The 26,667-nt window shown below is 37.3% G+C and overlaps 1 protein-coding gene across 2 annotated transcripts; it reads right to left on the bottom strand.

Moving 5' to 3' along the window:
* Positions 1–282: 282 nt before the first annotated feature.
* Positions 283–25,708, bottom strand: LOC143850722 (agamous-like MADS-box protein AP1). Of its 2 annotated transcripts, none has more exons than XM_077359953.1 (8): positions 25,423–25,708; positions 4,590–4,668; positions 4,388–4,467; positions 4,193–4,292; positions 3,634–3,675; positions 1,375–1,416; positions 1,160–1,275; positions 283–584 (listed from the first exon to the last, which is right to left on the bottom strand). In XM_077359953.1, exons 1-8 carry the CDS (start codon positions 25,605–25,607, stop codon positions 476–478), a joined length of 753 nt encoding a protein of 250 aa, XP_077216068.1. In that variant the 5' UTR covers positions 25,608–25,708; the 3' UTR covers positions 283–475. The 2 variants fall into 2 exon arrangements, with proteins under 2 accessions (XP_077216068.1, XP_077216070.1); XM_077359955.1 differs by having other exon boundaries at positions 4,388–4,452; positions 25,423–25,707.
* Between the last annotated feature and the right edge of the window lie 959 nt (positions 25,709–26,667).

Raw genomic sequence — 26,667 nt, 5'->3', positions numbered from 1 at the left:
TTCACCAATAAAATATGCACGTAGAATTTATCCCAGAAATTGTGTTTCGAAGTGGGTCAAGAGGCTGATCTTCCCTCTAAGAAGATCAAATCCGTTACGAACTGATTTAGGTTCATAACAATCTATGAAGATCTGTATAATCATTGGATTTCATTTAAATTGGAATTTGGTCTTGCAGTATGATCCCTGTTAAGTTTCCGTGGCTGAATTGGTTTTAAGTCCCTAACTCGTAAATGGCAAATTTGTGGAGAGAGACCCAACTCCTAGAATAGACTACAGACGTAAGGACTTAGTCATTTGTTTGATCAAACTTGTTACATGTAATCAGAAAAAACTATAATTTACGTGGGTAGATATGGCCATTTGCCCCTACAGATCAGACACTGATACAATCCAATACCATCCATCTATCTACATGTACATTTGCCCATACAGATTAGACATTGATATAATCCAATACCATCCATCTACCCGTTCATGTGGCGAAGGCGCGAAGCATCCACGCTGGCATGTGGCTGTTGGTTCGAGCTTGGGGTCGCGCTCCTTCCTCTTCTGCTTCAGCGCCTCTCCCCTGATTGTAGGTTCTGTAGCACAGAATTACAAATTAATATGCCTACATAGTGCCAATATCATAATAAAGGTGTACATATTTCTTTGGTTCTAGTCTATCTAGTTTCCACAAATATTGTTGTTACATAGTGTTGAGAAAATCCGCAGGGTAAATCCAGTCCGATCGTGTACAAATTAACGGAAAAGTAAAAAAAAAAAAACATAAAACACAAAAAAGAAGCAAACCACAAGATGAACATTGAGATTTTATGTGGTTCGGACGAGATACCTATGTCCACTGGCGAGAACACGATCTCCCAAGGAAAAACCCAAGAAAAAACCACACAAGAGAAACACCCCCCCCCCCCCCCCCCCCCCCCCCCCTCTCCTCTCTAGCCCCAAGCCCTAGCCACCTCACTTTTGGTCGTGCGAGTAAAAGAAGCTTTACACTAGTTTTTTAGAAAACTTAAAAAACCATGCTCGTTTTGGTTCCCACAAGAAAGGAAGCATGGGAAACAAGGCAACTTTCCCAACACAAATGAGGTATAAGTACACATTCAACATGAGACTGCTGCTCAGAAAATTTTGAGACAAGAGAGATGAGGCATACCCAATATTTAGAGTAGGGAGGAGGCTTGTTAGAAGAAAGGGTTGTGTGGTTTGGGGTTGCCTTTGTTGCTCCCACTGTGGCTGATGTACTGTAGCCTTCTCTTTCTCTTCCTGGATCTGTTTTGAAACATGTTACTTTCTCTTAATACAATGAGAAAATGAGAAAGGCCAATGATTTAAGAGAAATGAATTTTAATGCAAATTTATAGAGGTTACCTTCTTCTCCAATATGCTATTTTGCTCCAGCAGTGTCTTCTCCTGTAAAAACAACAGTATCATGGGATACGTGAGCCATTGAAATCATGGGTTGTTCATTGTTTATTTGTTAGTGTTACCTTGCAAGCATGAGGGAGATTTAGACACCACTATACACAGATACATATACGTACATGTTCATGTATTGATGGAAACTTAGGGTTTGCAGATCATTCTGAAAACTTTACATTCCCAAATATATAAAAAATAACATATAATGACCCAAAACAGCTAGATTTTTCACAAGGATCCAAAGCTATAGGAGTGTTAAAAATAAACTTTGATGGTGCTTGCTTTGGGAATCCTGGTCCAGGCGGGGTGGGAGGTTTATGTCGTGAGGATGCCGGCAAGGTTCTTTGGTCTTTTTGGGGCCCTTTAGGTGTGATTGACGCTACGGAGGCGGAAGTCCAAGCGGCTTTCAATGGCATAAAAAAGGTGAGTAGGGACCGTCTGAAGAGTGTAATTGTTGAAGGGGATTCGTTTATTGCTATCCGGTGGCTGAGGGGTGGGGTGGCTCCACCTTGGAGGTTTTTGGATCATTTTGACGAAATGGAAGATATATTGGCGGAATCAGATATTGAGTTGATTCATGTTAGAAGGTCTGCTAACGAGAAGGCGGACGCTTTGGCTTGAAGAGGGGTGGTTTGCATCTCGATGAATTGGTCCGATCAATTTCCTATTTGATGGCCTAGTCATTTTGTAATTAGTTTTTAATTTTTATTTTTTGTTCTGTATCTTTGGGTATTCGCTTTCGGGTGTCCCTTCTGTTTCTTTTATACAATTTGCCATTTCAAAAATAAATAAATTTATCAATAAAAAATTAAATAATCCAAGTAAAGTTCCAATAATATGTTCTAATTAAAGAGAAGTCAAATACTAATAGTATAGGTTTATCAAACAAATCAAATCAGATCTAATAACTAATGAGTAACTATGACTCAAAAGGTGTCTAACATGATATAAGACTAAAAGGAGACGGTTAGCAGGCTCAGGGTGCGAAGCGGGGTAAGTAAGATGGGCGAGTGATTGGGGTTAAGGTTGAGGGCAGGGATAATATGGGTATATTAACAAGAAAAGAAATAATGAATTTGTACCTGAGATGGTATACAAAGGCCTCAGTTATTGTCCTGCTACAAGTGGTCTGCAAGAAGCTGAAGAGGGATAGCTAGAGTATAAAGGTAAGGGGCTAACTCAACCAAGATAAAGGTAGAAGAATAAGTAATCAAGAACAAGGAGGAGATCAACTGAAGGGGGAACAATTTTTGTAATCAACCGTGGGAAGACAATTTATGAACTCAACTGAGGAAGGATGATTCTATGAACCCAACCGAAAGGGAGTTCAAAAGGAAGGGAAAAGAAAAATGAGACTACAAAGAAAGAGACAAGAGCAAAGGAGAGAAAGAAAAGCACGTAAAAGGGAGGAGGAGGGGAAGGCTTTAAAAGGGTAGAAATTAATGTAGGGAAAGAAAGGGAAAGAATAAGGCAAGGAAATGGATTTGAGAATTTAAACATAGTTTATGAATCCAACCGAGGACTTGGGTAAAATTGTCAAATACTTGATTCCTTCTTCTAAAATTTAAGAAACCCCAAATAATTAAGAGATTTTTGCCTTTTTTTTTCAAATTAAACCTATATTCTTGCTTCTTTTTTCAAATTAAACCTATATTTCCAAACTAAACATGAATTTGGTAAATAATTTGTCAATTTCTAATTTATCGTCTATACATTAAAAATTCAAATTTACCGAAGAAGACATCGTAGTGGAAACTGAATTCAAATCCTAATCTAGCAAATTTATTAAGGAAAACACTTCTAAAACGGGATCTCGTTTAGAAAATAAAGACCACAGTGAAAATGACCTTTGATCTGATCATTTTCACTTTATGCATTTTGTGGGGATGCGAGCTCACTTTCTTAGCTTTTCGCACATGTGTCATATGACTCATATCAAAGGACAAATTTTTTTTCCAAATGGAATCCCGTCTTGCTAGCAGCCCTCTACACACTTAACCATCTTTCCATACTTCGCTTTTCATGAACATATGTGCCTAACCAAAGCATTGTCCCTTTCCTTCCAATAGCGTCCATCTATCTTATTTTCTCATATTTTGCATGTTTTTCATAAACTGGCACAGATAGATATATCACTTGCTTTACTAGAAGAATAGTTAGGAAAATTGTGATACTTTCATTTAATAATTATAAGTATCAAGGTCATACCTTTCTCTGAAGCTCTGCAATTGAGTTGAACATGATTTGATTCTGTATGATAAAACATTTTAAAAGCATTAGCAAAGTAAACACAGGTTTTTGTATGGAAACAACTATTTAAAGCTTCCAATTGTTGTTTGGACAGTAGTTACAAGTGGGGCCTAACGCCTGAAACAAATTGGGTTTAGGGTTCGCCAACCTAACTGAACATGGTCCCACCTATACATCCAAGATTTGATGGTTGTACAATTCACATACACCAAAAAATAGGTGTAAATGGGGATTATCCCTTAATTTTTAATTAGTTCTGACAACGAGAAGGAATGACAAATACCAGCATAGGTTGTGTTTTCTGCTGTAATTCTTTCTGTTTTCTGTGTGGAGAACTAGAAGAACGAAAAAAATTCTATTTAGCAAATACGACCCACAAAACCTGATTCTCCAAATCCTGTCAAAATAGCGCGGGAGAATCAGATTTCTGCCCATTTTTTTCAAAGCTTCGAGTGATTCTGATTATCCCATTTCATCCAGATTATTCTGATAGAATTAGAATCAAACACATCCTTACCTTTTGTGTTCTTATATGCTTCAAAGCAGAGTCAAGTTGTTGCTCTACATGTTGGAGCTCTTTGAGGCTCAAGAACTCAAGGTCTTCTCCCATAAAATGCCTGCACATATTACAAAAAAAACAAAGCTACAATCGGTATGCAGTTACCATTGTTATTTGATAGGTAAATAGAATCACTAAGTAAGCTATCTATACCTGTGGTTTCTTTGTAAAGCGTCTACCCTGGCCTTAAGTTTGCCATATTCACGGCACCAATTTCCCTGCATCAAAATGGTCTTTTGACATAAATCAGCAAACTATATGTGCTCTTTTGGATTTAAAAATAAGTATCGATCTTTAAGAATATGAAAAATGTTAGGGAGTCTTTTGTAAAAGCCTAATATAAAATCAAACATACCTCCAATTCTGGACTATTCAAAACAAGCTCTCTCTCAGCATGGGAGTACCTCTCGTATTGTTCAAGAATCTTCCCCATACTGTTGGACAAGAAATTAGAAGTTTTTACTGCACAATTATGTAGAAAACACAAGCACTTTCCTTGCAACATCAGATTATTGTTTACAAAGGAATACGAAAATAACAAGCACTTTCCTTGCAACATCATATTATTGTTTACAAATGAAGGACCAGGTAATCTGTTTCTTATGAATAAACTTATGGGTCTTGACAAATAAAAGTATCGGCCCTTATTTACAAATTAAACTGATTAAGTTAATTATACGTCATTAACTATATCATTTCTAAGACAATTATTGTCATTATTTTGCAAATAATTCTGAACTTAAATCATTTGCATAGACTTATATGTAAATAATTTTTGAGCATCAAAAGCGGGCCTGTCTTGGACGTGTAAATTTCTCATTACCTATCAAACATTCTTATGTAAGCATACTTTGAGAAAAAATTGCAATTTTCTCCCAAGCTTGGATGACCGCCCTCCCTCTCTCTCTTTTGTGTTTTCCCCTTTTTACCACAAACCACGTCCACGACAAGATTGCCGCAAACCCCCCACTTCCTTATCCTGACTGCAACTCTCTACAACCCAAAACCCCTGAACGTAACCTCTCATCCACTTTTTTACTAACACCTCTCCTTTTCTCCTTCCCTCCTAACCCTACAACCATACCACCTCCAACCCCTTTTCCTCAACCCACAACCACCACACCCTTCTCTCTACCTACACCTTTCCTTTCCTCTCCTAACTGCACAAGCCCTGCCCTCTACTAATTCTTCCCTCACCAAAACCCCTTCCATCTCTCCACCAACACCTTTTCGTCTCACTTTTCCCTTCAAGCGCCCCGAACCACACAATTTCTCCATGACCCCCCCTATCTCCCATCCCCAATCACCTTCTCCCCATCATATACTCGCTAAACCCTACTTTTGTGGCCATCTTGCATCAGCTTGTTATTAGGGTTACAGATATAATGATCTTTCCATACTCATCCTCCATCAACCTTTTCTTGAGATCCTTTAACTAAATCTTCCTAGTTAGGGTAAAATGTACAGGACTATCCTGGTTATCACTCACCAATAGAATACAAGACATCTATCACAACATAATGATCTAGAGTGTGACATGTTGAGTATGCCAAAATGAAAATAAACAAACAAAAAATAATAATAAATTGAAAACAATGACTGACTATTATAGGAAGAAACTCGAACCTGGCCCAAGGCATCAAGGAGTTGGACTACCCTTAAAACTTGTTGACTCTTGGCGAGGATAGACTTATTCGTGGTAAAGGGTAAATACATGTCAAGCTACTCTGAGACGGATCGATCTCCACAATTCAGATGCAACATCTCTGAATATACATCACATATTCGCATCAAGTTATTCATTCTTGAATACAAAGTTTCGACTCGCTTCCAGATGTTTTTTGATGATTTAAGGTACATCATACGTTCTAAGACCTTGGGTTCATTCTATTCCAAAGCAGGATCTTGATCACGACGTCTTCCTGTCTCCACTTACTATAGGACTTATCTTCATTATCAGGGGATCCCTTTCAATATATTCAACTTTTCCCCGAGCAAGAAGAAAGGTTTCAACCGCCATTCTCCATGGTGGATAATTGGAGCCATTCAATTTAATGGATGTTATCTGAACGTTTTGAATTTCCATAGTAGGCGAAATAGAGGGGTAAGACACAGAGGGGCAGATCTAACAAAATTACTAATAAATATTCAGACAACCGGAGAGAACATGAAGACATGAGCACCTCACTCCAACCGACGAAGGTAACTCAGGACAACCATCAATATTCAAACAACGTACTACTTATCAGAAGCATAGGAACGCCAACATCACAACCAATCAGCACTCTGAAGACTTACTAGGCGTGGAGAAGACGGAGCGCACGAGAAAATAGGGTTACTGTTCAGCAGCATTGGAACACCAACAACCCAACCAATCAGTACTCTAAAGACTTACTGGGTCGTGGAGAAGACGGAGAGCACGAGAAAATAGGATTACTGTTTGTGTGAACAGTACTTCGACACTGTTCATGCGTCACTGTTTATGTGGTACTATTCACATGACATTGTTCACGTGGTGTTCACATGAACCATAACCTCTTTTAAATTTGAAAGAAAGGAAAGAAAAGTGAGAGAAAAGAAGAAAAAATGATTAGAACGAAAGAACCCGAGGGTTTTGATACCATGTTGGATGTAAGATCGGAAGAAGAAAAAGAGGAGAAGAGAATACAGAAAATAGAGAAGGAGAAAAGTTCGAGAGTTAATCAGGCCCTCTCACCAATACGATTTATATATAGGTGTACAATTTGCTAGGGTTATACAATATACAGTGAAATGACCAATATACCCTCAGTCTGATATACAAACTACATAACTCATCTAACAAGGGTCTATTACATGATAGGTAAGGAAGCTTCCTATTTGATTGAATAGATGCTTACACAAGTGCGAAGAGCATGGTATAGTAAAGTTGACACGTATTTTCTTGAAATCTCATTTCAAAAGATTACTAGTGAACCAACTTTTTATGTTAAAATTCATGGTGACGATATCCTAGTTATTTGTTTATATGTAGATGATATGATATATACTGGAAGTTCTCTTGATATGATTAAGAAATTTAAAGAGAGCATGTTGAAAAATTTTTAAATGTCAGATTTAGGTCTATTGCATTATTTCCTTCGAATTGAAGACATTCAAGGATCTAATATGATTTTCTTATGTCAGAAAAAGTATGCTTTGGATTTATTGAAAAAGTTTGGTATGAAAAATTATGCACCTGCAATAACACCTATGAATACTAATGAGAAACTTACTTTGCAAGATGAAGATGAAAAAGCAGATGAGAAGAATTTTAGAAGTATGGTTGGTAGTTTGATTTATCTGACTCATACAAGGCCAATTATTATGTTTGCAGTTAACTTTATTTGCAGGTTTATGCACAGTCCAAGCAAACATCATTTTGGGACAGCAAAGAGGATTATGCGATACATCCAAGGCACAATCAATTTTGGTATTGTGTACTCAAAATCCATTAACTACAAATTGATTTGTTTTTCTGATAATGATTGGGCAGATTTCATTGATGATTGGAAAAGTACAACTAGCTATTGTTTTAGCCTTGGATCGGGTGTCGTAGCATGGGCATCTAAGAAACAACTTACTTCAACGCTCTCAAGCATGGAAGCCGAGTATATCGCTACTACAACAACAGCTTGTCAAGCAACTTGGCTACGGAGGATTTTGCGTGACTTGAAGGAGGAACAAGGCGGGCCTTTTGTGACAACAAATCCACAATTGCCTTGACAAAGAATCCAGTTCATCAAGGAAGGATGAAATACATTGAGATTCGTCACAATTTCATTAGAGAAGTCACAGCCAAAGAAGAAGTGGAACTAAAGCATTGCAACACTGAAGATCAAGTGACAAATATTTTCACCAAAGCATTGCTGGAAAAGAAGTCCAAGAAATTTCGTCATATGAGATTCGTCACCATTTCATTAGAGAAGTCACAGCCAAAGAAGAAGTGGAACTAAAGCATTGCAACACTGAATATCAAGTGACAAATATTTTCACCAAAGCATTGCTGGAAAAGAAGTTCAAGAAATTTCGTCATATGAGATTCGTCACCATTTCATTAGAGAAGTCACAGCCAAAGAAGAAGTGGAACTAAAGCATTGCAACACTGAAGATCAAGTGACAAATATTTTCACCAAAGCATTGCTGGAAAAGAAGTTTAAGAAATTTCGTCATATGTGATGGGAGTACAAACACCCCACATAGTTTGTATTACAAGAGCGTGTTGGAAACATAATCCAAACTACATGTAGATTGTGGGACCCACCCAAGCTAACTTCGTTTTGGAGTTTGAAAGTCGGTGGTTTTCTAGTATTGGACGAATACAAGTCTAATTCTAGATTGTGAAGGTCTCCTAGTTAGTCTTATCTTGGTTAATTTATTCTTATCAATTACTTATTTTATAGATGGTTGAGCTTATCAAAACAAGTGCTAGTAGAGCTTGACTAGGATAGTTATAGTGTGAAAAGTATGGAATTTTACAGTTTGGAACGGCTGGGCACCAACTATTAAAAGGGCTGTGTTGGTTATTTGTGAATAAGAAAGAAAGGTTTAAAAACAAAAAAAAAGTGTCCACTATCGCGTGTTCTCTGCAATCAATAAAAAGTTTTCTTTTTTCTTTCTTGTTTAGTTTTCCTAAAGATTCTACAATAATGATGAAATATCAATACACGATTATTCAACTTCATGACACTTTTGATAAAATGTATGGAAGCTTCCTATGTGATTGTTTAAATAACAACATGACATTGCCAAAATTTCTTTTTAGATTAGATGTTTGGTCTTTTGATGCATGTTTTTTTTTCTTCTTGCATTTCTTATTTAGAATATTTCACATTATATCTTGTAGTGGCATTTTTTATAAAAGATAATGTAATGGGTGAAGTGATAGATCACTTCTTTGGTATAAAACGCTTTGATTCTTCATGAAAGTGATTGAGCTTGCTCACGTCCTATGTGGGTTCTCTCTACTCATCCATGTAGGCCTTTCAAACCCCCACGAGTTGTTTAAAAACTCCATCCGAGATCTCTACTTATGTTGCCGTTTGATCATCCCGGCTTCAAGGGGAGACAATGGACAATAGATATTATTCACACTCCTGGTTTAGTTGATAATTTTTACATTAAAGTATTTCTGTATAGTAATAAGAATGATCCTTGCTGGGCATCTAGCTCAGCTGGAAAAGACTTTGTTCTTTCACCCCCGAGGTCAGGTGTTCGATCCCAGCTTACCCACCAAAAAAAAAAGGAATGATCATTGCTTACCCAATAAAAGGAATGATACATTCAATGTGGAAACGCCTATAGTGAGGTTTCACGACAAAATGATACGTAGCCAATAATATATCATGAGAGAGCGGAAAAAATAACACAGCAATTTTAAGTGATAGAATCGGTAAGACTATAAGTTCATCATTTTATCGAATTAGGATCATATATGGTCAAAGGGTACATTGTTATTGTTGTGTTATAAATTTATAATACTAATTTATTAGTATAACATAAAAATGCATATTGAATCGAAGATAAATAAATTGAAATGATATATTTGTCTCCTTCCCCGGCCACCGTCTTGTAGCGTAAAAAGAGTAGCCATAAATACACTAGAGGGGTGGCTTGAGTAGAAAAGGAGGCGAATGTATCACTGTTGGAATTAATTCAAATTCAAAAGGTGGAATTATCTTGTGGGGCCCACCCAAGGCCACCTATATAGAACTTGAGAGTTAGAGTTTGGGTAGAAGTCTGTTGAGAGAGTCCTTAATTTGTTTAGTCTTGATTGGTTGAGAGATAAAGTTTATTAGCTATTTAGTAGGAAGTTTGCTATATCTAATTAAGTCATGTGGTATTAGGATTCAAGAATGAAACGTGAATTTTTGGGTGTGGTGTTGCACTTACAGCCACAATTCTATTTAAAGGGTGTTGTGTTATTTGTTTAGTGAGTTGGAAATAATAAAAGATTAGTGAGGTTTCTATCAAAAAAATTCCTTCTTCTATATTGTTTTTTGTTCTTTAGTTTCTACAAAGTGGTTTCAGACCAGAAGGTCTTGGGATTTCTCAATCAACTAGAAACCAGAAAAGCCAGCGCGAATTCAAGAAAACACCGGCAAGGATTCGGTAAGTTCGCAACATGGCAGGTAACACTAATTCTTCAAATTTTCAGCAAAGTGTTGCTTTATTTAAAGGTGATAATTTTTAATTTTAGTCTATTAAGATGAAGACGTTATTTATTGCTTACGAATTATGGGAATTGGTGGAAATTTTTTGCAGAACTGGAAAGATTGACCACGGCACAAAAGAACGAATTGAAGGAGAGTAAAAAGAAAGATGCATGGGCTCTTTTCCTCATCCAACAAGTCATGGATGAACCAATATTTTCAAGTATCATGGCTGCAACTACATTAAAAGAAGCAAGGTATTTGCTTCAAGAAGAATATCAAAGTTCTACGAAAGTAATCTCTGTTAAGTTACAAATAGGGGTGGCAATGGTTCGGTTTGGGTTCGGTTTGACCCCCAAACCGAACCAAACCAAAATTTGAATTGGTTTGGTTTTACCAAACCGAAACCGAATTTTCGGTTCGGTTCCGCCAATTTTGGCACCCGTGACTCATAATCATTGGAAATATTCAGTTTCGGTTTGGTTTGATCCCCAAACCGAATTAAACCGAAATTTGAATCGGTTTGGTTCGAATTTTTGGTTCGGTTTCGGCTCGGTTCCGGTTCAGTTCAACCAATTTTGCCACCCCTAGTTACAAACCCTTCATCATTATTTTGAGAATTTGATTATGAAAAATTCTGAATCAATTCAAGTGTTTTTCTCTAGAGTTAGTTTTATTGTAAATCAAATAAGAACTTATGCGGAAAAATTAGATAATTAAAAAATTGTTGAAAAAGTATTGAGGAGTCTTCCAAATAAATTTGATCATGTAGTTGCTGCCATAGAAGAGTCTAAAGATTTAACTAAATATTCTACGAATGAATTAATGGGTTCTTTGCAAGCACATGAGCAGAGATTGAATAGGACTACAGAAAATCCACTAGAACAAGCGTTTCAATCAAAAGTGGATTCGAAGAAAAGATCTGATTCAAATGAAGGTTTCCAATGAGGAAGAGGCCGTGGACGTGGTGGATTCCGCGGTAGAGGTAGAGGTAGAGGTCAATTTAGTAGTTATCAAAGAAATCAAAGTGGAGGTAAACATAAATCTACTTCATTATTTTATTCTTTTTGCAAGAAATCAAACCATGCTAATAATGATTGCTGGTATACGGATACCGGAAATCAAAATAGAAATTTACTACAATATTTTTATTGCAAAACGTATGGTCATATTAAAAAAAATTGTCACCAAAAGGCTACGAAACAAGCAAATTATCATGAAGAGAAAAGTGATGCAAAAGTTGAAAACGAATGATGAAATATGGTATTTCGATAGTGGTTGTAGTAACCACATGACCGGGAACAATGATTATTTCTTGAAATAGATGAAACTATCAAACCACGAGTAAGGATGGGTGATAACAATCATGTTAATGCCCATGGAATTGGTCCCATTGTAGTTTCTACACTGGTTGGCAAGAAAAAAATTCAAGATGTTATGTATATTCCTGGGTTGGCTCAAAATTTGCTAAGTTTGGGTCAATTGATAAAAAAGTGGTATCGTTCTATCTTTGATGAAGGAGAATGTAAACTTTATGATAAGAAAAGTATGAAACTAGTTTTGTCTATTAAGATGACAGAAAACAAGATGTTTCCACTAGTATTTTTAAAACTAGTATTCAATGCTTTTAGTGCAGCTAATGATGACTCTATGTTATGGCATAGAAGATATGAACATTTGAATTTTGGTAGACTGTCTTTATTGAAAAAATTGAATATGATTGTTGGTATTCATTTTTTGAAATATGATGGAAAAGTGTGTGAAGCTTGCGTTTTGCGAAAACACCACCGTGAGCAATTTCCAAGAGGTAAGTTTTGGAGGGCATATAAGCCTTTGATGCTTTTGTACATGCCGATATTTTGGCCCCGTGCAAACTTTATCTTTGAGTGGGAATAAATATTTCATTCTATTTGTTAATGATTACACAAGGATGACGTGTTTATTTTCTGAAACAAAAAGATGAGGCTTTCTCCATCTTCAAACAGTTCAAGGCACTTGTTGAAAATCAAAGTAGTTATTCTATTATTACTCTTCGTACTGACCGTGGTGGTGAATTTATTTTTAAAGAATTCAGAATTTCTGCAATAAAAGTGGAATCAAAAGACAGTTGACAACGAGCTACACCCCACAAAGTTTGAATTAAGGGGGCGTGTTGGAATTAATTCAAATTCAAATAGTGGAATTACCTTGTGGGCCCACCGAAGGCCACCCATATAAAACGTGAGAGTTAGAGTTTGCGTAGAAGTCGGTTGAGAGAGTCCTTGTTTTGTTTAGTCTTGATTGGTTGAGAGATAAAGTTTAATAGCTATTTAGTAGGAAGTTTGCTTTATCTAATTGAGTCATGTGGTATAAGGATTCAAGAGTGAAACGTGAGCTTTTGGGTGTGTGGTGTTGCACATACAACCACAATTCTATTTAAAGGGTGTTATGTTATTTGAACAAAACTTCGCTCCAGTACAGTTAGGAGGAAGTTCCTTCAGCACAAATACATGGCCAAGTAAAATTGTGGAATGTGTTGCTATCCTAAGAAATAGGAGTTAAGGGTATTTTAGTAAATACAGGCACACGAGTATATCTGAAGGTACTGAAGGAACTTCCTCCTAACCATGCTGGAGCGAAGTTTTGTTCGTGTTATTTGTTTAGTGAGTGAAATAATAAAAGACTAGTGAGGGTTCTTTAAAAAAAAATCCCTTCTTCTATATTGTTTTTTGTTCTTTAGTTTCTACAATCACTTCCGTAAATAAAGACTATTGATACCCTCCGCACTATGTTTCGATAATGGGGAGAACTCAACTTATTTTATCCGTTTAATTTGGCTGGTGAGAGCCTTTTGACAATTATAATAGCCTTTGACGGCTGGTCAAATATGGAAAAAGAAACTTAAAAAAAAAAAATCAGGAAAAGGTTTATGAGGTATCGCTCACCTTGAGCAGCCCTCTAGATATCCCATTTCCCATAGTTGGTTGAGTCATCCAACCCATTGGTTCTATAGGCTATAGGTAGGATTAGGGTTATGGGTTATGGGTTATGGTTATGATTAGTGGAGGTTTTCAAATGAATGGCTGCAAATTAAACTCCTATAAATCAAATGGTTAGGATTACGGTATGGAGGTGGTTTCTTAGAGACACCCTATCTATGTGAGATCCTATAGAATGAATGGGTAGGATGAGTCAAACAACATGTAGGTGGTGTTTTATAGAGGGTTGCTCACCCTGCGCGATACCACAGAAAACCTTTGCCCTATATATATATATATATATATATATATATATATATATATATATATATATGTGTGTGTGTGTGTGTGTGTGTTGGGTATATAATATAACCCATGTATGTTCTAATATAAGCCCAATAAGATAATGGACCGGTGTAGTGGGCCTATTTGGGTTAGAGCTCACTAACCTATTAAAACCCTAGAGTATCTAATATATATAGGGGCTGGAGGCAACAAACTTGGATTCCAAATTAGATACCTTGGGTGTAATGCTTCAAGCAACCTCTTGCTTGACCTAATTACTCTAACAATCTTGAAGCATTAGTATTATTGAAAAAAAAAAAAAAAAAACCCTTGGTCTGTATCCTTTCTCTGCATTGGATCTCACGTTTGGGGTTTTTCAGATTCGTTCCACTTCTTCTCAATCGGAATTCTCTACTTCGGAACGAGTTTTACTCGTTTTTTTTTCCATTCGATTGAATCCCTCTCCTCTTTCTAACGGCAGTGGTCGCGTCTGAAACCCAACAAGCAATACAGGGCCGTTGGATTGAATTCGTTTGGGCGTGGGTTCAAGCAAGCGGACCAGTGAAGGAATTTTTGTTTTCTTGTAACCCACTCTGTGTCGCTCTAATAAAGAAGAAGACACTCTGTTGAATACATCATCGATTGGGGCATATTGATCAACGACATGCTCTCTTTCTTGTTTTTCCTTCCTCTCATCTATCCAGTTGAGGATTGTGCCTTGGATTTTGGCACATATCACTTTAGTTCTATCGGCTGCATATTTTTGTTGATGGTTTTGGTGCCAAGTGGCTGAACAATTCTTGGTGGTCGTTTATTCCCCCGACCTCTGTATTTGAAACTCTCCCGGTTGGAGTGGGTTTCTACTCCCATGAATTTTGTTTTGGGCGTGGATTGTTTCTCCCACAGAACTTTGTTTTTGGCCGTGGGTTTTTCTCCCAAATACAACATATTGTTTGGGCATGGGTTTGGTGGAAACGAATTCTTCATTGGTGGAAGTTTTTCTGTCTTGGACATGTCTTGGTCGGTGCAATTTGAAGAAGTCCATGCCGTTTTTCATACCTGGTAAAGGGTATTAGTTGGATGCTTCAAAGCTCTGCCATATAATTGTCCCTGAATTATTTGAATTTCTCTCACTCAAGACAAGATTCAAGAAGGGCCAAACACTACTACCTTGAATTAAACCCTCGTCCATTCTCTCTCCTTTAAACCCAAAACTATGTTGTCCGAGAGCTTGTGGCTCTCTCGTGGTGGATGAAACTCATTGCCGAATTCAATTTGTTGGGTACAAAACCCATATGCAAGTTCTGTTTGTAGAAATCCCAAAGTTGAAACTCTCTTGGAGGACAACTTTAAATTCGGTTATTGGAGCTCGGATTGTTGCTCCTATTGTACTTGGCTCTTGGATTCGGTTCTGTGTCTTCAATTTGGCGCCGCCCGCCAGTTGGTGTTTTTAGCTACAGGGCTATTTCTGGCTAGAAATCTGGATAGGATTTGCGAGAAAACAGATTTGTAAATCGTTGATTATACAGAAGGCCAATATGTTTTGGGCCGTGCAATTGGTTTTAGACCAGTTCTCGCCAACTACTTTTGCCGACAGTTGGATAGTCTGAACAACCCTCGCCTCGGGTTTCGCCTTTGTTCTTGGTTCACCCCCTGTAAATCCCAATAGTTGTCAGTTGGGTTTGGGTTATTACCTTGGTGGTTATCTGTTGCTGAAGGGTTTCACCTTGGTTGTTGGATTTGGATTTGGTACGCAATTTGGTTCACCCATTTGGCTTCGGCTTTCGCGATACACAAATCAGGTGCACCCTTTCCATATTTACTTTTGTAGTTAGTCTAAAATGGAAAAGACTACTATTCCCTTTGAGATAGTCAAACTTCAATCCTTTAGTGGATCTGAGTTTAATTCTTGGAAGTGAAAGCCTCAATTCGGTCTAAAATATATGAATTATTTTTACACCGTTTTGAGTACCTTTGCTGACATGGATGAAGAAGTTGATGAATCTCAATGGCATTCTTTTAAAAATAAAATGTATAGGAAAAAGGTGCATGCGGGACTGGATGATCTCAAACGATTCATTCGAATCGAAGATGAGAATCGAGCCAGGTATAACTTGGAGATGGTTAGACAGCAACAGTTTGCTACTAACGTGGTAACAAATCCCAAGAAATTTCCTTAAAAAATCCAAGTCACCTAAAAGTGACAATCCCAAGTTGGAGGCCAAAAAGCATGTCTTCCAGAAAAGAAGGGCAAGTGCCACAACTGTGGGAAATGTGATCACTTTGCGGCAGATTGTAGGCTACCTAACAAGTCTAAATCTGACATACTACAGAAAGAAGCTCATATGATGGTGGGTAAGACTGAGCCTAAGAGTTTTGTTGCTATGTTAGGCAACGGTAAGGCCAGTACTTCTTCAGATTGGTGGTTAGATACATAAGCCACTTGTCATGTTTGCAACTCCAAGAAACTACTAGTTGATGTTGTTGCCGCGAAAGAGACCGTTACAGTGGCCAGTGGAGCAAACGTAGAGGTGACTCACGCTAGTACTGAGAACTTGGTCCTTTCTTCAAGACAAATACTAACTTTAAAAAATGTTAAAGTAGTTCTTGTTCTTCAAAAGAATTTAATTTCTATTAGTCTTTTAGACTATGCTGGCATATGTATTTCCTTTCTGTGTGGTAGAGTAACTTTTGATTGTTAACTCATACTATTTTGATTGTGCATATTTGATAGATGGTATGTTTGATTTGAGTTTAGATAATGAGACTGTTAGTTAGGCTTGTTCACCGCTAATTGCTCCTAAGTTGTTACACAACCGATTGGGACATGTGCACTATCAGAAAATGGTCTAACTTGCTAATACTCATAAGATACCATTATATATGTCAATTACATTTGACAAGTGTGAGAGTTAGGGGTGATAGAGAAGGAGAAGATACACATTGACAGGGTTCAAGGAATTCTGTGCCTCTCAGGGCGTAATCCTTGAAACTACTGCTCCTCTCTCGCCTCAATCAATTGGCATAGCTGAGTGTAAGAACATGACGTTAACTTCAATGTTAAACTCTATGTTAATGTTAGCTGGCATGCCTAGTTGCATTTGGGGAGAGGCAGCTTTGACAGCAAATCACATCCTAAATCTATATATGCTCCTCCATGTGATAGAGTACCCAAGAATTTGGTGAGGACTTTGTGACCTACCAATTGGAGAATGATCCATCATCCGATCAGGACGTGATGAGATCTAGGTACTCTATGTTGTGGGCAGAAGCCATTCATGATGAAATGAGTTATCTGTTAGAAAATCTAACTTGACAGCTAGTCGATTTGCCAAAAGGGGCTAAGACTATGGGCTGTAAGTAGATATTTGTATGTGATTATACAAAGTTTGTTTTGGTCTTAATCAAGCACTTAAATTGCGACATCAGAAATTTGACAAAGTAGTAAAGAGCTTTGGGTTTCTGACAAATTACTCGGATAAATGCCTTTACTATCGTTTTGTGTCGAATAAAGTCATAATTATTTGGTTGTATGTAGATGTTGATTCTTGTTTCCAATCTCTCTGTGTGATGAGTAATGTGAAACTAACCTTGGGTAAAGAATTCGACACGAAAAGACCTTGGTGTTGTTAACATCATTCTTGGTATGAAAGGAAGTTTTTGAAAGGCAAGGAATCACCCTTGGCCTAGCTCATTATATGAAAACCTACTTTCTTTTTGAGGATGCAATGAGTGCAAACCGATTGAGACACCATTTTGATTATACCAAGCAACTGATCTCTAAGGAAGAGACAGTGTGTGTTAGTTAGATTATTCTAACTGATTGGTAGTCTCATGTATGATTTGTGTTGCACTAGGCCAGACATAGCCTTTATAGTTGGCATGCTGAGTTGTTTTACTAGCAATCCTGGCCATGAGCATAGAGATGCCCTTATGAGGTTGATGAGATACCTTTCGTATACTCAAGAGTATGCTCAAAACTATGGTGGCCATCCACTTATTGTGGAAGGATATTCTGATGAATCATGGGGATCAGAATTATGGGACAGCAAATCTACTGCTGTTGTGTGGAAGTCGAATTTGAACTTTATGCTCTAACTTCAGTTGCAAATGAAGTAAAAAAGATAAAGAATCTAATTATGGTTATGGATATTCCACTGACCCGGTTGACGATTAGTTCCTTCAGTGTGTTCTATGGATAATCAAGCAACAACTATGGTTGTGAAGAACTCACTCTTTAATGGTAAGAGGAGATATCTTAGGCTGAAAAATGCCATGCTGAATTATCTCCAGAACACGAGATTATCACTTTGATTGATACAAAATCGAAGGATAATAGGCCGAAGCTCTCACAAAAGGGATTGACCAACGATCGAATATTCAAAATTGTGGGGGAGATGGGGTTAAAGTCTGTATAGACAGGACTTAACCTACATCCATGTTATTTTGAATATTCGAATCTCTCTTTTGGTCAAGATAGGCACTTGATATGTTTCGATGATGTTTACAGTTGTTGTGTGTCATTCCACATTTGATGACATGTCCTTTTTGGGAAAGGTTGTACATTCCAAACTTGATGATACAGCTTAACTCAAATATGGATAAGATGACTGTAACATTTCAAAAAGAAACATGAAATGATTCTTTGCAAAAAGAAACTATTTGGTCTTGTTCTTTAATGAAACTTGACAATTAGGAATGATTATTTGCAAAAGCAGCTGTTTAGTTATTGTTCTTTATTGAAACTTGACAATGATGCTTATGGTGAGAGTGATACTGATACTTTTTCAGCCATTTTGAATTGTACTAAGTTCTTCTTTAGGTAGAACTAGATACTTTCATGAATTATGGAATTGTACTAAGTTCTTCTTCAGGTAGAACTAGATACTTTAGTGTTTTACACAAATGATTGGATTCATTTTCATGAAATCCATATTTGATAATTCACAGGGATTGGCGAAAAAGGAGGAGCTTGTCTTGATTTGGACTTTGATGAAGATGACTTACTTGATGAGTAAATCTTCTAAAGTCATAAAGACTATGCTTGCCTTTCAGTATGCATAGAGTTCACTTTTTTGTGGAACTTTATTTTGGATCTCGATGAGAATCATACCCCATGAATGAATTCATATTAGATCAGTGGGGTTCACTTGTATGTGAAACTACCTTTTGGTTGAGTTTAGCTTGTTGTATATCTAAAACTCTTGGTTTGTCATAAAAGGATTCATGTTTTCAATTGGATTACAGATCTTTTATGATATAGACCACATGGTGATGTGGGTGATTCAATATTTTGTTTTGAACATTACACTATCTATCTATTGGATTGTGCTATATGTAGAATATAGGAGGAGATTGTTGGGTATATAATATAACCCATGTATGTTCTAATATAAGCCCAATAAGATAATGGACCGGTGTAGTGGGCGTATTTGGGCTAGAGCCCACTAACCTATTAAAACCCTAGAGTATCTAATATATATAGGGGCTGGAGGCAACAAACTTGGATTCCAAATTAGATACCTTGGGTGTAATGCTTCAAGCAACCTCTTGCTTGACCTAATTACTCTAACAATATATATATATATATATATATATATATATATATATATATATATATATATATGTAAAAAGAAAGTGAGTCCGCCCCATTATCAATACATGGTTGCATGCGGATATCAGTGCCCTAAATAAAGGGCAATGATAAATTCGCACCCCTGTAGGATCATTCGCACCTCCTTTAACGTGAATTGACGTTAATGGCTGCCCCATACCTTCCTTTAAACGGGAGCGAATTATCCTCCACGGGGTTTGAATTTATCATCTCCCTAACTAAAATGTGAAGTAATTCATAGAATCTATTGTTTTGGTACACTCACCCTCTTCACATTTTTTATTGTCAAATTTTATGTTCCCAAGATGATGCCAAAGCAGTTCGGAAGTAAAGAAGAGGGTGTATCTACCAAAACTTGAGTTGGAGGTGTAAATAGTGTATCTACCTAAACGGCAACCCCACCCCACCCTCCCCCACTCTTTCTAAATTAAACATATTCAGTAAAGCTGAATACATCATGTTGTACCCAAAAGTGTAGAATGATAAATAAAGTAGTGTTTTTATTCATTTGGGAAATGGGTAAGTACGTTTTTCCAAAACAGGTATGATTACTATTTTAACGAACGGGTAGATGCATTGTATGACCATGCTTCATAGTAGCACTGTACATATTGTTGGGGTTCCATGCAGAAGCAAAAAGATTCCACATCAGAAAGGTGAAAGGATGTGGATGGGTTTATAAGGATGTGGGCATCCTGCCTTCAACAGCTAGCTTTTAAGGGTGAGTTCTACCCGAGTTTCCAACAAGTGGTATAGAATAAGGTGGTCGATCGAAATACCGGTTTGTTACGAGTTGATATCGAGGTTGTTCTTTGGTTTGCTTCGAGGTGATATCGAGGTTGGAACAAGAAGGAGATGGCGGAAAACGTTGGTATGATGGCAGTGATCGAAAAGCTCAACAATATCAACTACATCTATTGGAAATCGTGCTTGAAGTTGTACCTTTATGGTCAGGATCTATGGAAGATAGTGAACGATAGCAATGTCGAGGCATCAGGAGTGGTAGTGAATGTACTGCGGAAGTGGAAGATCCGTGCCGGAAAAGCGTTGTATGTATTGAAAGCGTCAAAGCATAAGGAGTTGATTGACCATATTAGAGATGCGAAAACTCTGAAAGAAGCGTGGGAGGCACTCTCATCTCTCTTTGCAAAGGCAAATGATGCACGGTTGTAGATGTTAGAGAACGAGATCGGTTCATTAACACAAGGTACTTTATCTATCTTAGCTTATTTTATAAAAATAAAGAACTTCTATAATGAGTTCTCTCAACTAGATGAGGAGCCTAAGATTATTGAATGCTAGATGCAGAGGTTGATTATCCGCAGCTTGAGGTCCGAGTTTAGCAAATTTATCACCGCTATACATGGATGGTCAATGCAGCCATCTCTCCTAGAATTGGAGAATCTCTTTATTAATCAAGAGATGTTGGCACAACAGATGGCCAGATTGTCAGTGAAAAAGAGTGAGGAAGCACTTGCGGTCACTAGCAAGCGGAAGTGGAAGAATAATAAGAAGACAAATGATTCTTATAGGAAAGGTGATAATCAGGCACAGGATAACTATAAATCACATGAAAAACATAATTTTTATTGTTATCGTTGTGATAAACCAGGTCATATTAAAAGAAATTATCGGGTTAAGATCAAGACCAATGATCGAATCCAAAGACAATGAGGATGATGATGGTGGTGAATGGGACATGCAAGTTTCTTTTACTTGTGAAGGTGGTAGGACAAAAGACTGCTACAGAATATGACTCTGAGGGGGAGGTTTCTTTTGCATTTAATATTGTAGAATCCCCTATTGTGAAGAATCAAGTGTGTGCAACAAGTACTTTCGGAAAGAAGATTATTGACTGCGAAAATGATTGGTTGATTAACTCTGGATGTTCGTACCACATGACTGGAGATTGAAACAAGTTCATGAGGTTGCGAAAATATGATGGAAATCATGCATTTGTCATGGCTGATAATTCCGTCCATGTTGTAAAAGGTGTGAGTGATGTGATGGTTACCTCATGATGTGGTGAGAAGAATAGCATCCTCACAGATGTCTATCACGTTTTGGTAGCATAAATCACATCTACAGGCCAATATGTGCAATTTGGACCAGATAATGTGAAAGTGTTAGAGAAAGTGGCTGTCTTCGGCAATCCAATCATGCGCGAGATGCAGATGGAGACGATGCACTTACTATTAGTAAGAACGACTTATGCTGATAAAGCTCGCCATAACGAAACTCTAGAATTGTGATATGCGCGCCTTGCTCGTGTATGACAAGCTGAAAATCATGTCGAGGCAAAATATTTTTAGAGGTTTACCACTTCTTGAGAACAGGGAGATACGGCTTGTGCTAGATATCAGTTTGCAAAAGTAGATCGTCAACCTTTTCCTCGATCAGAGTTTCAATGGTTTCCGAAAGAGTGCATTCACGATTTTCAATTTTGTGAGCTTCCACAATTTTTGTGCCCAAGGTTTAGCAAAATTTTCACAGTTTCTTGTATGCAATCCTTCTTTCTCACTCATAAAATCCAATACTATTCTTCTTCTAAAGATTACCAAAGAGGTTCACAAGTGGTATCAGAGTAGGGACGTGGTAAATCCGGTGTACCCTCGAGGACGGTGAAATTCCCTTCGAGAAGATCTCGGTAGCCTCATTGTACCTCCGAGGACTGTTAAATTCCCTCGGAGAAGATCTTGCAGTTCCCACGTTGCCGCCACATGTATCGGCGAGATGATCCACACTGCTTCAACGTGGAGGGGGAGATTGTTCGGGGTACCACGCAAAACCAAAAAGATCCCACAAAATGATATGGATGGGCTTATAAGGACTTGGGCTCCCTCCCCTTAATGGCAAGCTTTTAAGGGTAAGTTCTACCCGACTCCCAACACATATGAGTCTGTATCGTATATACATATGGGACACGATAAATTCTTACGCCCTTTGTTCATAAGTAATGTCCCTTTCTAATGGTGTTGATTATACATATGTCTAACTAGGGGTGCAAGTCTGGCCAGGTTAGGTTGGGTTGTGGACAACCCTAGCCCAGCCCAAGATAGCATTCCCTCAATCCTAACCTGACCCAACCTGGGTCTTGAGTCGAGGATGGTCAACCCTAATCCAACATGTCTCTAAATCTCTCAATTCTAATTTGACCGGTCTAACCCATTTTTTCCAAATCATGTCGGGTGGAGTTTGGGTTATCCTAGAGCAAAAGGGCAAAAATGCAAAAACGAGAAAAAAAACCACTCAACCCTAAGATTTTTAAAATCACATTAATATTAAAGGACATAGGTCGGGTTCTGGACGGATCATGATGCCCATGGCCTCACCTCTAACCCAACCCAAAATTAAATCCGATTGGCTTTTCCCAGCCCTAATCCAACCCGGGGTTCCGGTCGCTGAGCCCGCCCAAGTTGAACCCCTATATCTAACCCGTTGAAGTTGTTCACACCATGACTGGATGACTCTAGAACCTTCATCACTAAGCCAGCTTTGAGGGCTATACCAAGAACATTTAAACCCCTCACTTTTGCATTCAATGATGATATGGATGGGGCGTCGGAGTCGCATTAGGAACCAAGACTACATACCTAGACTCAGTGAGACCACACATATACTGTTTTGTGAGACGTGAGTATAAAAGTATATATATATATATATATACAGTTCCTACACATATGTGTAAATAAGTTATCTACACACTAGCTTAAAATACAGTGGGGCCACATTATTTGGGTGATCTAAACCATTCATTTTATATATATATATATATATATATATTTTGGCATGAATTACTGTTCCTCGTGTTATATGTTATGTGATTACATTTCTCTCTTGTTATATGTTATGAGGAGAATTTATATGATGGCCAGTGGGGGCCACATTATTTGGGTGATCCATACCATTCATTAAATATATATATATTGGCATGAATTACTGTTCCTCGTGTTATATGTTATGTGATTACATTTCTAGTTCTCTCTTGTTATATGTTATGAGGAGAATTTATATGATGGGTGGCCGTGAAAACACATGAAGTCTAAAAAAGTAGGTACTGCCCACTTTTTTTTATGATCCAAACCGTTCATTTGTTTGGGCACAACGTAAATAGGGTGTGTCCCAAAAATCATTTCCATATGATGATCCTAACCCTCCGATCTGAACTGATCTGGAAATGGAGATTTCCAAAAATCATTTATGGAATCTTCTACAGATCGGAGGGTTAGGATTATCCTATGGAAATGATTTTTGGGGAACAACCTATTTACGTTGTGCCCAAACAGATGAACGGTTTGGATTATCAAAAAAAGTGGGCCGTACCTACTTTTTTAAGACTTCACGTGTTTCACGGCCACTCATCATATAAATTCTCCCGTAATGGGTGGTGAAATCCTCATTAACTGTTGGTGATTACTGTTGGTGAAATCCTCATTAACTGTTCAATACGGTATTGAATAGACAACTCCATGCAATACTAGCACTAGATAAGAGAGAGAGAGAGAGAGAGAGAGAGAGAGAGAGAGAGAGAGAGAGAGAGAGATAGATAGATAGATAGGAGCGTTACTTTCTAATCCTACGCACGCTGCCCAGCGGTGTTACCATACGCACACCACATATATTTCTTTTCTTTCAAAAAATAAACAAATGAAGGAGAGAGATAAAGAAAATAATAAAATAAAGCGATATCACTGTTCACAACACTGTACCAGAACTTAAACGCGGAACGTGAACAACATGTACCATCCCTCCCCGAAACTTCAAAACTAGACTACACACAATGAACCACATGCTTATCCTACGCACTCACCGTCGAAAAGTGGAACGCAAATGAAGGAAAAAGAGAAAAGCAAGAAAATGATGAAAAACACAGCTAATAAAAAACAAACTATAGTAATTGATAAATGCACGATTTTCAGACAAAATTCATTTCTTCTAACTTTAGAAACTTTATGTTATTTCATCATATAATATTCAACTATTGAGAACAGTCAAAATATCATTTAACTAATAGAAATAAGATAAAAATTGTTATTTTATGCAAGCACTCCTAGATTCCAGATATCTTTTTTTGTTTTTTTTTCCTATTTTTGGTAGGAATGTGGGACAGGCTGTGAGGTACAAAACCTCAACAAGTTGAGCTAAAGGCCAAATTAAGGGCCCATTTGTATATTGATTTGGGTTTGAGTCTAGGATACAAAATACATCAATCATCTCAGTGATCATGTTTTAAGAGAGAGAGAGAGAGAGAGAGAGATAGGGTTGGAGGGAGGGAGGGATATCTTGTCTCGCAGAACCGATTTGAAAATCAGAATTTTTGCACTGTTATAGCTAATTTGGAAATCTAAGGATCTGATCCAGTTTAAAATATCAACTAAATCCAAATCTAAATCTTGTGGGTATCCAAACATGGCCTTAATCTAATCTGAAATCACATTTATAACTATAACAAGCTACGATCCGTTACAAAATACATAGATCGACATGTATACCAAAAAAAAATTTGAACAAAATTTATTTCTATCACAAGAACAAATGAAAATTCCATTAGAAAGGAAAATGAAGAAAGCTATTATTTATATAACTTAATCTGCAATCACGTCTAAAACTAGCTAAAACAACCTAGAATCTACATAGATCGACAACAATCTCAAAACAACACGAAGAAAAAATAGATAATTTCTCACAGATTCATTTATAAAGAAGTTAAAGCAAAAGAATCACGTGCAGATCGAACTACAACAAGCTAGAATCAAAATAGATCGGCAACAATCTCAAAACAAAAAGGAAGAAAAAACCGATAATTTTTCAGAAATTCATTCACAGACGAAGATAATTTAATCTGTAATCATGTGTAGAACTACAACAACCTAGAATTATCTACATAGATCGACAAAAATCTCAAAACAAAACGAAGAAAATCGATTATTTTTTTCATAGATTCATTCATAAAGCAGTTAAAGCTAGAGAATCCATTTGTTTGTTTGCAATTCAGGAATTATCTACATAGATCGACAAAAATCTCAAAACAAAACGAAGAAATCGATTATTATTATTATTTTTTCATAGATTCATTCATCTATCTGTTTGTTTGCAATTCAGAAAAAAAAAAAAAAATCGCTAGAGAATCCAAATCTGAAGAAAATTAAAGAGGAAGAATACCTAGAATCAGTAGAGTATTCATAGAGCTTTCCTCTAGTAGAAAACACGATTAAAGCCACCTCTGCATCACAAAGAACAGAGAGCTCATGTGCTTTCTTTAATAATCCCATTCTCCTCTTTGAAAACGTTACTTGCCTATTGATTTTGTTCTCGATTCGCTTAAGCTGAACTCTTCCTCTTCCCATTGAAATCAAAAACAGCAAAATCAGAAGAAGGTTTGAATTTTCTTGTTTTGTGAGATTTTAGGCGAGAGAGAGAGAGAGAGAGAGGGAAAATATATTACTGAGAAGAATGGTGTGATCTAGTTTTCAATTTATAGGGGTGAGAAAACCGGTCTGAAAACCGAGAGTTGTTTAGATGAGAGATAAGCGGTTTTGGTAAATGCGTTGTCGATTTTTGATTGGTTTAGGACTGTCCAGTCGTTATTGTCTCGTTTGGGCGAGAAATTCCGTACGATGATGTTGAGAGGTATTTGTGTACGGACGAGCAAAAGATTTTTCACCCTTTTTTTTTCTTCTGCTTTTGTTACTTTTTGAAAATGTTTTTTGGAGGATATTTTTTCGCCCCACTATAGGATAATGCGCCCTCGTTGTAACGTGAATTGTGGGCTGACTTTTAGCTGATTTTCTAAATTTCTTTCGCCCTACTGTGGGATAATGCGCCCTCATTGGAATGTGATAAGTGGAGTGCATTATCTTACAAAGGGGCGAAACAATCATCGTCCATGCTTTTTCTCTGTCTTCTAATTTGTTGACGGCGGGAGAAATAAATAGTGTATTAGTGTGGGAGCGTGAAGGAGAGGGTGGGAAATTGCACTTGTGTTGGGGGTTAATAACGATATTACCACTCAATGTTTTTTTCTCGTATGGGGCGGTGGAGTTTTTCTGTTTTTTGCAAGGAATATGAATTGACGGGAGACTGACATGGCATCTTTATGAAAAATACGCAACTCAACGGTCGGGTTTGGATGGTGTAATTTTGTATTTAGGGTTCTGTACTGGGTTTTGTGTTTTGGATTTTCCCTTTCCCTTTTTGAAAAGAAAAGATTTTCCGTGAATTTGTTTATGTAATATAGTGGGAGTGTTATTATAGGCTTAAACTTTTAATGTAGGTAGGAGCATGGTTTTAAATTTCGACCAAAATCCAAAATTTCAGACCGAAATTGACCGACACCGAAATCACTAATACATAATGGTATTTTATTTCGTCCGAAATTTCGTTTTCCTCATAAATTTCACCCAAAAA

Source organism: Tasmannia lanceolata, unplaced genomic scaffold (assembly GCF_043159265.1).
Source record: "Tasmannia lanceolata isolate RefF3 unplaced genomic scaffold, GAP_Taslan_0.1 ptg000018l, whole genome shotgun sequence".
Lineage (NCBI taxonomy): Eukaryota > Viridiplantae > Streptophyta > Magnoliopsida > Canellales > Winteraceae > Tasmannia > Tasmannia lanceolata.
Note: the sequence above shows the minus strand (reverse complement) of the source record. Positions and strands in the feature narration are given on the sequence as shown.